The following is a 12576-nucleotide window of genomic DNA, read 5'->3' as shown; positions in this document are numbered from 1 at the left end:
CAGACAGGAAGTAGAAAAGCTGAGACACGGACCACAGGCTAAGAAACGGGAAGTAGCATGAGCCAGTGACAGACAGCTACTATCTGGTCTTACCTCATTATCACAGCTAATGGAGCACTTCCCATCCAGAGCAGCACACTGGATCGAATCAATAAGACGAATAAATTATTAGAATATTCCATAAAGCATGTCTCACAGCACTGGATATTGTGTGTGTGTGTGTCTACCTGTCTACTAGCGGTCCAGAACTTCCTCTGAAAGAAATCCAGCTTCATCTGAATCCCAACGGCTATAGTAGGTTTTAACAAAAACACAAACAGAACACAGTCAGCACACTGTACATCTAGAAGAGGATTTAAAAATGTATTAAAGAGTTTCTTCACGTCTTCAAAGGAGGCTTACTATCGTTTAAAACATTATTTACAAGCCTATAACAGGTACAGTAGCTCTCTATGTCAGGGAGAAGTTAAGGGAGAAGTTAGGGGCTTTTCAGGGAGCTTACAAGCAACAATAGGCGACTTCCTGTCATCCAGCAGTTGTATGGCAGTGCTGGCCAAAACCACACTCTTATTCTCATTTCCTGGAGTAAAACAGGAACACAGAGAAGCACCGATATTAGCCTCAATCAACAAATGTTGTGTAAATGGAAAATAACAAATCCTACTATTTCAACAGATCTTATAAAATACACTATATATTCCATTCCACCCTCAGCACCTCAGCATAATTAATCACAGGTGGAAAACCAAGTCACAGAAACAAAAGGGAATACTCCTTTTCTAGCCAAAAGATGGCGCCATACCCACAGCTTTCAGCAGACAATAGCAACCCACAGCACTACACTCAGTGATGGAATACCCATCAGTAGCCTACAACCAGGGTGTTTATTTGAAGTGATTCTGACACAGAGAGGGATGTGTTCTTATGAAAATAAACAGTTCTGGTACAGAGCACTACAGAACCTCTGGGGACAGGGATTATTGGAGGAGGTTATAGTATTAAACAGGGGAGGTGATAGTAGAGGAGGGATATTTAACAACAGACTAAGGGATGAGAACAGTTAGAGGAAGGTAGAGGCTGGTAGACAACAGGGAACAACAGTGTGATCCTGATCCTCTCTTTCCCTCAGTGGGAAGAAAGTGGGGCACATTAATTACAGACAGCAGTGAGAGAGACGAGCTGTACAACACAACCCAGCTTCCCTAATATACAGTAGCTCACTCTCCCTAACTTGTGATTGAGTGTCATCTGCAGCCTATTTTCCACCCCCACACCCCACTCAATTGATCTATTTAGTTAACCCTGTGTACTGTATCTCTGTGGGTTACCATGGCGATTCAATGTGTCTCTGATAGGTTTTACCATGACGATTCTGTGAATCTGTGTCTCTGATATAGGGTGTATTTAGCCTCTTTGCTCAGTGAGACTTGTACACATTAATCTAGTCTCCTGTCACTGCAGGCGACATCCCGTACCCCGAAAACATATTTATCAGCCCCTCTGATTTACCTATTTCCGTGAAACTTTTCTCGTCACAACGCAAATCTATAATACGGAATGCCTTACCGATTAGTACGGGCTATAAAATGTGTGAACTATGGTAAAAATAAACGTTTAAATCCACATTTTCCAAAAGTCACTCCCTAGTCCCCATACTCCGTAGTAGTTGCCATGCAAGATTACCACGTGATCTCAGCTGGCAACGAACTTTTGGCTTTCGGGTGTGTGAGGGATCAGCTGGGTCAAGTGGTCCGACTGCGCTCTCTGCTGGAGGTGGGCCGCAGTACAGCCACTACTGATGAGCTCACCTGAGGCCAAATGACTGATTATTGTTTGTGCTCTCTTAAGGACCTGACTGAAGGTGCAGATGGGGGAGAGTGATTATGAGCTGGAGACTATGATGAATTCCAGGACAGTAGGATTCCCTGTTATAGGTTTGGCACCAACTGTTGGCACCAACTTTTAATTGATAACCATTACCCTGGCCTTTGTTTGTACGTTCCCGGGGAGAGTTGAAAGAACACCGATTACAGTTTCCTTCTTTTTCTTGAAGTCACGTCTCTGCGTCTCATTTCGTGCTGTCCCACCTATGATTTTGTCAGTGAATAGGTATGGCTTTTCACAGGCGATATGGTGTGAATTTGGTAAACTCTGGAAAAGTTGGATTGAAATGTTTTTTTTCCACAGAGTGTATAGTCCGTTAAAACTGATAAGGCATTCCGGGTTATAGATTTGCCTTCGGTGACAGGAAAAGTTGATCGGAAATAGATAAACCAGGAGGCTGGTAAATATGTTTTCGGGGTTCAGGATGTCGCCTTCAGCGGCGGGAGACCAGAGTAATGTGTGCAGGTCTCCCAGAGCGAAGAGGCTAACCTCACCCTATATCAGAGACACAGATACACTGAATCTTCATGGTAAAACCTATCAGAGACACACTGAATTGCCATGGTAACCCACAGAGATACAGTACACAGGGTTAACTAAAGAGATCTACTGAGTGGGGTGTGGGGAAATAGGCTACAGATGACACTCAATTACAAATAAGGGAGAGTGAGCTTCTGTATATTAGAGAAACTGTATATTGAAGTCAAATGAAGTTGTATTTCAAAGACAACATAATTAAAATACAGTGCAAGTAAATGGTGTAACACCTTGTGTTAGGTGCGGGTGTGTTTCGGGTGAGGGGATTCTGGACATAGAGGAAAGGTACATTTTGTGTAAGTGTCTCCATACCTCCAAAGGGGATCGAGTAGACGAAGGTGCCGGGAACCTGCTCTGCTGCTCTCTTGTACCACAGAGGGAAGTGGTCAGCGTTGAACACCCCCTCCTTATCCTCCGCCGTCAGGAAGTCTCTGATGAGACACAGGAAGACATGAAGGAGTCAGAGGAGAATCTACAAGTCACTGGTGAAAGTACAAGTCACTGGTACATTGCTTTGTCTCAGTTGTTGCACTGATTGGCCAGATGCTCAGTATCGTACTCACTGATTGGATAGGTGCTCTGGGACAACAAACAGGCTGGTTCTAGAGAGGCCAGTGCGTGTGCCTAGGTAAGCAATCTCCACTCCTTTGTCTGAGTTCCTGTTGGGGGGATGGAAACAAACAAACAAACAAAGAAAACAAAAAGTTAAACATTCAGCACATTAATCACGATACCACAGAGTAGCGAGGATTGTGGGAAGAGGCGGGGACCACACGGGTGATCAAAGCAGCGAGACCTAGTGACACGCTGATGACGTTGATGTTTAGAACTGTTTGTAACGACGACCAACCCCGCAAAGTAAGAGATGTGAGAGAGCAACAGAGGGAGGCGTGTTGCATAAAGGAGTTGAGGAGGAGTTAGTTCATGTTCAGGAGTTAGTAGGCTAGACTCACTCGGACTTGTTGAGGGCCAGGCCGGTCCAGTAGGCCTCCAGTGGGGCTGTGACCACAGCATCAAACAACACCTCCTGGATCAGCTCTCTGTCACCTACGGCAGAGAGGGAGTGGTTCAGTCCTGGAAACACACTACCAAGTCCTCTACAGACAGGACATAGGATACAGGGTTAGGGTTAAGGCTAGGGTTGAAGCGAGGGTTAGGGTTACAGATAGGTTATATGATTTCCCAGGATATATAATGAAACCCCAGTAGCCTATAGACCCCAGTGGGGTGTAACTTACATTTGATGTGTGGCTTGCGTCCGGTCAGGTAGAGTTTAATGGCCTGGATCTGGGAGAGGGAGCGGTGCTCATGGTGCTCATCTGTGTTACAATACGTCCTGTCAAATGAATGGGTAGAAACACAGCCAAAACACTTGATGAGGAGCTGACCAACAGAAGCTAAATTACAGAAAGACAAATATAGAAAGTGGCACACTATTTCAGGCAAATAACCCATGTTGCTGCATTTCTGCTGAACAGAACAGAACAGACAGACATGCTGTTATATCACACGGCTCAACATAACATACCTACTAAGACATACAGGGTGCGTTCATATGAATTCCCTCTATCTACTCAGATTTCAGAGCACTCTTGACTGAGAGTGAATTTACGAACACACCCACAGAAAGCAATAACCTATATAATGCTTGACTGGCCAATCCCAAGCTCATAACCCCCAACATTACCCATAACCCCCTGCATTACCATTCATCTGCCAGCGCAACATCTGGCTGTTCCAGGTCAAGGAGCCCTGCAAAACACATGAACATCAGATAAGTGACGCTTCAACAGGGCCAGGCTGAGTGCACTGATATATGACCTTAAGAACAGGCAGACCACAGGTCCAGAACATCCATAAACATCTCTGAAACTGATGAAGCTCTCATAGTTAGTTGAGTGAGTGAGTGAGTGAGTGAGGGAGTGACTCTTACCTGCTTCCACTGAGACGTTTCCTCTGAAGAAGAATTTTCCATGGCCTCTAGACAAAGCCACTCCGACACTAAACACACGGCAGGGTGAGCAGCAGAGAGAAATCAACAGTTACACTCTTAGGGCTGGTTTCCCAAACACAGAATAAAGCCTAGTCCTGGACTAAAAATAATGTTCAGCGGGGATTCTCCACTGTGGCGCAGCGGTCTAAGGCACTGCATCTCTGTGCTAGAGGCGTCCCTATAGGCCCTGGTTTGATTCCAGGCTGTATAACAACCGGCCGTGATTGGGAGTCCCATAGGGTCTCGCACAATTGGCCCAGCGTCGTCCGGGTTAGGTTCTGGCCACGGTAGGCTGTCATTGGAAATAAGAATTTGTTCTTATTAACTGACTTTCCTAGTTAAATAAAGGTTAAACTGCTTTTCAGTCTAGGACTAGGCCACAGGAAGTTGGTGGCATCTTAAATGGGGAGAATTGGCTTGTGGTAATGGCTAGAGCGGAATAGGTGGAATGGTATGAAATACATCAAACCCAAGGTGTCCATGTGTTTGATGCCATTCGCGCCGTTCCAGCCATTATTATGAGCCTTCCTCCCCTCAGCAGCCTCCACTGGACTAGGCGTTGTCTGGGAAATGGGCCCACAGAGACACGTGGCACTTACACACTCACTGAACCAGCCATCGTGTCAACTCTCAGAAGGACATCAGAGAATTGATCAAGATAAATGAATGTGCTGAAAAACTGAAGACGTGTGTGTACCCTACTCTCAAAGCATCTCCCCTCACCTGAAGGGAGTTCCCTTGACTTCAGTGTAGAAATAGTCATTGTGCATCTTCAGGAGTCTTTTCTGAAAGCACATAGAAAAGCATGGAGAATGAGGACTCATCCACTAGATCTCATTAAAAGACGATCTCCGTGCCCCTGCGGAAATCTAATTAGCATAATCAAAGAATCCCCATTAAAAAAAGATGTCTGTTTACGCTAGAGACTTCTGTTTTGAATGAGCTGCGTCTCAATCCACTGCATCCGCCGATGTCGGCCTTCCGAATCTGCGGTGTTTGTCGGAACAGTAAACATCCCGCAAATCGGTCTTCTCACGGAAACGTCTGTAGCGTCCGAAGATGAGATTCTCACAAACACGATGGCGTTCTCCGTTTTGCTCTACGACCCCCACAAGCGTCAGTCGGCAACACCAATCTGCCAACCTCTTGTCTGTAGCGTCCGAAAAGTTTAGCCTACACACTAATACAGGGTTTTCCAAACTCGGTCCTCAGGACCCAAAGGGGTGAACGTTTCCTTTTTTTGCCCAAGAACTACACAGCTGATTCAAATAATTATCTAATCATCATAATTTGAATCAGCTGTGTAGTGTTAGGGGGGGCCCTAACAGAGTTTAGGACAGAGTTTGGGAAACTTTGCACTAATATGACCCCACCATCAACAGGTGAGACTGTCATGAACACGTACATGCTGGTTGTTTTGCTCTGGGAAGCCCACCCCATAAGCCTCACAAGACTCGTCTGAAGGTAGCCCGGTACCAGTTTAAAAAGAAATGGAAGTATATATTGAAGTAGTTTAGAACAAAAAGTGGTTCAATTTGGTAAAAACATTATTTTTTTTAAAGATATCCTGATCTTTCTTAGATCTCTCAGATATAAGACAGACACGTCAAAACGTAGTTCCTTTTGATTTATGTTTTGGACTATCTGTTTTGCCATGTATTCAATGTGTTCTTATGGGCTAATAGCAGTAAGGCCACATTTGATGAAATAACATTTTTTGCTACTTTTTTTTAGGGGTCCTAAAATTCTAAATCAAATAGCTAAAGGATCCTTGGTATGACTTTCTTAAAACAATTCCATATGTTAACCCATCCCCGGGCCCTTAGACCTTAAGGGTTAAAAAAGGAGAGTCGTCAGAGTCTTTAATTGTCAGAGTCATAATTTAATCTTCAGTCTCACCCCTTTGTCCACTGTCTTCTTCACCTCCATGGAGAATGTCCCAGTCTTCCTGTTGACCATGGCATTACGCAGCTGAAACATAAGAACAGGATATTTATCAAGATGAAAAGAGTCCATGCTGTCTTAGAGTATACAGCTTCCCAGAACTCTCTGGAAAGCCGTGGCAATTCTTACTGACTGGACGTTCCAGGTTAAATAAATAGGGATTCTTCAGGATTTTATCAAGGAAGCCCTTTATCTACTTTTCTAAGAGTCAGATGAACTTGTGGATACCATTTTTATGTCTCTGCGTGCAGTTTGAAGGAAGTTGCTAGCTAGCATTAGCGCAATTGCTAACTAGTGTTAGCACAATGACTGGAAGTCTAAGCTGACTGCTAGCATGCTAGTAGATACCGTAGACCTCCAGGCCTTGCACTAACGCTACAGTAGTTAGCATTGGCTCACAAAACTACCTCTAACTTCCTTCATACTGGGTGCAGAAACATAAAAAATGTGGTATCCACATGAGCTCATCTGACTCTGGGGAAGTAATCCCGAAGTATCCCTTTAAGTATAGTAAAGGCAGTTGTAGTTTATCAGGAGTGTGTGTCAAATGTTTCGTTACGTCATGATTTAGACGTACAAAGTCATCCTTGTCTTCCCACTCCACTTCTGAAAGGTCCACACTGCTGTAGTTGGGTTTCCTCCTCTTCTGGCCCTCCTGGTACTGAGGCACAGAGGAACACACATTTGATGGGAACAGTTGAGGAAGTCTAGATTTCGGTGTGGATGGTTTGGGTGCACAGCTAAGTTAAGAGTGAACCTATACAAGGCTTCGTTCACACAGTCTTGCTCAAAACCAGAACAATCCTAGCCAGGTTAAGCAGACTGACCGCTGTGCTCAAACGGAATGTGAGCTATCGTGAGATCAGGCTGGTTCCACCAGGCTAGAACGCCCCAAATTCAATCCCAAATTGATCAGTTCAATCAACAACCAATAACATAAACATGTCCAGTCCCACACACAAAGTCCAGTAGGGTCTAGTACAGCCTCAAAATAGACAACCACAGTCACAGCACAGAGAAACACACACTTACAGTACATAGAAAACCAACACATTCTAAAACACATAGACACACACAAACACACACAGTGTCACAGAGAGGTACTAACATCACATAGACACTGTTACACACAGATCCACTAGCACCAGTTTCCAGTGGAACCCATGCAGGGTCCCAGAGAGAGAGTGAGTGTCTGTGGTCTAGTCTCTGTATGGTACAGTTACAGGACAGGAGGGTTACCTCTGGGTTAGTGTTAGCTCAGTTAGCCAGGGCCAGCCAGCCCTACAGTAGTAGCAATGGCCTGTATCCCTCCCTGCATGCATACATCAAAGGAAAAGGTGGGCATTACAGATTGAGCCTCCCAAACTTCCTCGGTAATACACACTCACACTGTTTATGTGTATGTGGTCCACATAGTCTGTCATGTGACAGAAAAGGGCACGTTCTGTTTTACAAAACACAGGCATTCAGTGTCTGTATTTAAACTATTTATTTAAAGAGATTCTCCAATACTTTTTCTTTACTTTACTTTTTCGCTAGTCTGCGAAAATGGTGTACTACGTCACGTACAGTGCATTCGGAAAGTATTCAGACTCTTTGACTTTTTCCACATTTTGTTAGGTTACAGCCTTATTCTGAAATACATTTTTTTTAAATCCTCATCAATTTGCACACAATACCCCATAATGACAAACTGAAAACAGTTTTTCGGGAATTTTTGGCTAATTTATAAAAATGTAATAAACAGAAATATCTTATTTACATAAGTATTCAGACCCTTTGCTATGAGACTTGAAATTGAGCTCAGGTGCATCCAGTTTCCATTGATCATCCTTGAGATGTTTCTACAACTTGATTGAAATCGTTTTTAAATGGAAGAAGTTTGGAACCACCAAGACTCTTCCTAGAGCTGGCCGCCGGACAAACTGAGCAATCAGGGGAGAAGGGCCTTGGTCAGGGAGGTGACCAAGAACCCAATGGTCACAGAGTTCAAGAGTTCATCTGTGAAGATGGGAGAACCTTCCAGAAGGACAACCATCTCTGCAGCACTCCACCAATCAGGTAGAGTGGTAGAGTGGCCAGACGGAAGCCACACCTCAGTTAAAGGCACGACAGTCTGCTTGGAGTTTGCCAAAAAGGCCCCTATAAAAGACTCTCAGACCATGAGAAACAAGATTCTCTGGTTGGATGAAACCAAGATTGAACCCTTTGGCCTGAATGCCAGCGTTACGTCTGGAGGAAACCTGGCACCATCCTTATGGTGAAGCATGATGGTGGCAGCATCATGCCGTGGGTTTGTCTTTCAGCAGCAGGGACTGGGAGACTAGTCAGGATCGAGGCAAAGATGAATGAAGCAAAATACAGAGAGATGGGTGATGAAAACCTGCTCCAGAATGCTCAGGACCTGCGACTGGGGAGAAGGTCCACCTTCCAACAGGACAACGACCCTAAGCACACAACGAAGACAACGCAGGAGTGGATTCGGGACAAGTCTCTGAATGTCCTTGAGTGGCCCAGCCAGATCCCGGACTTGAACCTCATCTCTGGAGAGACCTGAAAATAGCTGTGCAGTGACACTCCCCCATCCAAGCTGACAGAGCTTGAGAGGATCTGCAGAGAAGAATGGGAGAAACTCCACAAATACAGGTGTTCCAAGCTTGTAGCTTCATACCCAAGAAGACTCAAGGCTGTAATCACTGCCAAAGGTGCTTCAACAAAGTATTGAGTAAAGGGTCTGAATACTTATTTAAATGTGATATTTCTGTTTTTAATTTTTTTTTTAATGTGCAAATATTTCTACAAACGTGTTTTTGCTTTGTCGTTATGGGCTATTGTGGATAGATTGATGAGAAAACATGTTTTTAATCCATTTAAGAATAAGGCTGTAACGTAACAAAATGTGGAAAAAGTCAAGGGGTCTGAATACTTTCCTAATGCACCGTATGTACACATACTGTACATGCAACATGTCACTGCGCTCTCTCTCTCTTGCTCTGCTGTGTGTGCATCTCGCTAGTGTTCCCTTATATGGTGAGGGGCTGAAGCTCATTGGCTAGAACTCAAATTGCTAGGAGGCAGACCCACGTGGGGGAAAATGTAGGGATAATAGTGCAGCACAGCTTCCAGAAAAACAAACTAGGGATTTCGTGGTTAATTGAGGTAAGACAGTAATTCTGCTCATAGATTATGCATGTATGAACTACACATTGACACATCATTCCCAAAGCGGGAAGTAGTTGTTTAGTAGTCGCCAAAGTTCCGGAGCAAGTCTTTAAAGGTCCAATGCAGCCATTTGTATCTCAATATCAAATCATTTCTGGGTAACAATTAAGTACCTTACTGTGATTGTTTTCAATTAAAATGTTCAAAGAAATGTTGCTTTTGTTTTGTTGCTAGGACTCTCTGGGAGGAGTTTGAGTGGGGAGGGGAAAACTGCAATGTACTGTAGCTGTTTAACCACTCCAAAGGTTGGTATGTGTAAAGGCTGTGTGGGTTAGGGTTAGTGCATTGTGGCAAGGCTTGGGTTAGGGACAGGGGTTAGGGACAGGGGTTAGGGACAGGGGTTGGGGACAGGGGTAGGGGTAGGGTCGCAAAATTCAGGTATCTTTCCCAGAATTCCCAGGTTTTCTAGAAATCCTGCTTCGACTATTCCCGGTATAAGGAGGGAATAAGCAGGACATCCTGAATCGTCTAACCAGTATTTCTGAGGAAACCTTTGATTTTACAACCCTAGGAAGGGGACATAGTGTATGAGTGGGTTTAAAAGACAGTGTGTTACCAGTGGCCTCAGGTCCGGATGGGTCAGGATGTAGCCGTTGTTTGTGATGGCAAAGGCGTAACCGTGGATACCCAGCTGAAGGCACAAAAACAATATATAGAGTAGAGGTCGACCGATTAATCGGCATGGCCGATTAATTAGGACCGATTTCAAGTTTTCTTAACCATCGGTAATCGTCATTTTTGGATGCCGATTATGGCCGATTACATTGCACTCCACGAGGAGACTGCGTGGCAGGCTGACTACTTGTTATGCGAGTGCAGCAAGGAGCCAATGTAAGTTGCTAGCTAGCATTAAACGTATCTTATAAAATAAAAAAAATCTTAACATAATCACTAGTTAACTACACATGGTTGATGATATTACTAGTTTAACGAGCTTGTCCTGTTTTGCAAATAATCAATGCGGTGCCTGTTAATATATCATTGAATCACAGCTTACTTCGCCAAACGGGTGATGATTTAACAAGCGCATTTGCAAAAAAGCGCTGTCATTGCACCAATGTACCTAACCATAAACATCAATGTCTTTCTTAAAATCAATACACAAGTATACTTTTTTTTAAACCTGCATATTTAGTTAAAAGAAATTCATGTTAGCAGGCAATATTAACTAAGGAAATTGTGTCACTTCTCTTGCGTTCTGGGCAAGCAGAGTCAGGGTATGTGCAGCAGTTTGGGCCACCTGGCTCGTTGCGAACTGTGTGAAGACCATTTCTTCCTAACAAAGACCGTAATTAATTTGCCAGAATTTTACATAATTATGACATAACATTGAAAGTTGTGCAATGTAACAGAAATATTTAAACTTATGGATGCCACCCGTTCGATAAAATACGGAACGGTTCCGTATTTCACTGAAAGAATAAACGTTTTGTTTTCGAAATGATCGTTTCTGGATTTGACAATATTAATGACCTAAGGGTCATATTTCTGTGTGTTTATTATATTATAATTAAGTCTATGATTTGATATTTGATAGAGCAGTCTGACTGAGCAGTGGTAGGCAGCATCAGGCTCGTAAGCATTAATTCAAACAGCACTTTCCTGCATTTGCCAGCAGCTCTTCGCAATGCTTGAACACCAGCGCTGTTTATGACTTCAAGCCTATCAGCTCCCGAGATTAGGCTGGCAATACTATAGTGCCTATAAGAACATCCAATAGTCAAAGGTATATGAAATGCAAATTGTATTGAGCGAAATTGTCTTATAATTCCTATAATAACTACAAGCTAAAACTTCTTAACTGGGAATATTGAAGACTCATGTTAAAAGGAACCACGAGCTTTCATATGTTCTCATGTTCTGAGCAAGGAACTTAAACGTTAGCTTTTTTACATGGCACATGTTGCACTTTTACTTTCTTCTCCAACACTTTGTTTTTGTATTATTTAAACCAAATTTAACACGTTTCATAATTTTTTTGAGACTAAATTGATTTTTATGTATGTATTATATTAAGTTAAAATAAAAGTGTTCATTCAGTATTGTTGTAATTGTCATTATTACAAATATATATATATAAAAATCGTCTGATTAATCGGTATCGACTTTTTTGGGTCCTCCAATAATCGGTATCGGCGTTGAAAAATCATAATCGACCAACCTCTAATATATAGGTACTTGATTACATAAAGTAGAATATAGTACAACAGTAAATGACAAGGAATCAAATGGGTCATAAACATGGGTTAGTAAACCCAGTACCAGGTGTTTAGGGATGATCTTCATGAGTTCCTGAAGAGGAATGTCTGTGCCCACTACCCCTAGGAGAATACCCTGGTTCTTCTGTAGAGGAGAGAGGAGAGAAAGAGTGAGTATAACACACACACACACACAGATAGACAGACACACAGACACATACACTTACCGTCTCGTTCTTGGTGCTGAACACAGGCATGGCCACAGTGGTCATCAGGCTAGGGCCCTTCTTGTTTCTGGACTGAGATGGAACACAGTGACAATGACAGGCAGTGGCAAAGACCGATCTCGATTGCATACTCATCGCGTCCTCTTTCCTTGTCCCCTTCTCAAAACCCATTGGATAAGAAAGCCAGAGGTCCCTCCCCTCTGACCTTTTCCTCCAATGGGTTTTGAGAGGGAGACGAGGAGAGAGGACGCGAAGAGGTTGCAATTGAGATTTTCCAATTATGGTAACCATCAGAGGCTGTTGCTACAGTATTCCATGTCTGACTGACGCTAAATGCTATGCTATTCGGTGTCAATAGAGGATTATATGCCCCAATGTCCATCCCTACCAAGTAGGCTTCATCACAACACATTTACAGTCCAGTAATTTCACCAAAACAAATTTCACCGAACACTGTGCAGTAGAAATGTCGCCAAATGCTTTTTACACAAAATAGAAGTGAGTCTGCAGTGTAAATCTATGGTAAATGTTGCTTGTGGTTTGTGGTTTTACAGTAAATGCATAGTGAAGC

At 43.3% G+C, this 12576-nt stretch overlaps 1 protein-coding gene across 1 annotated transcript in view; it reads right to left on the bottom strand.

The window, feature by feature from the left end:
- Window positions 1–12576, bottom strand: part of LOC129851209 (voltage-dependent calcium channel subunit alpha-2/delta-3-like) — a 66061-nt gene that overhangs the window by 15197 nt on the left and 38288 nt on the right. The window contains exons 15-29 of the mRNA XM_055917595.1: window positions 12006–12077; window positions 11843–11923; window positions 10137–10211; window positions 6936–7019; window positions 6314–6385; window positions 5138–5199; window positions 4355–4422; window positions 4128–4173; window positions 3660–3757; window positions 3375–3468; window positions 2985–3080; window positions 2734–2852; window positions 503–580; window positions 228–289; window positions 94–138 (exon numbers count right to left, since the gene is read on the bottom strand). Of these exons, the coding sequence (XP_055773570.1) occupies window positions 94–138; window positions 228–289; window positions 503–580; window positions 2734–2852; window positions 2985–3080; window positions 3375–3468; window positions 3660–3757; window positions 4128–4173; window positions 4355–4422; window positions 5138–5199; window positions 6314–6385; window positions 6936–7019; window positions 10137–10211; window positions 11843–11923; window positions 12006–12077 (1152 nt within the window). The remainder of the gene's footprint in view (window positions 1–93; window positions 139–227; window positions 290–502; window positions 581–2733; window positions 2853–2984; window positions 3081–3374; window positions 3469–3659; window positions 3758–4127; window positions 4174–4354; window positions 4423–5137; window positions 5200–6313; window positions 6386–6935; window positions 7020–10136; window positions 10212–11842; window positions 11924–12005; window positions 12078–12576) is intronic.

This window comes from Salvelinus fontinalis, chromosome 3, assembly GCF_029448725.1.
Source record: "Salvelinus fontinalis isolate EN_2023a chromosome 3, ASM2944872v1, whole genome shotgun sequence".
Taxonomy (NCBI): domain Eukaryota; kingdom Metazoa; phylum Chordata; class Actinopteri; order Salmoniformes; family Salmonidae; genus Salvelinus; species Salvelinus fontinalis.
The sequence above is the reverse complement of the archived record's forward strand: the minus strand, read 5'-3'. Positions and strand labels throughout refer to the sequence as shown.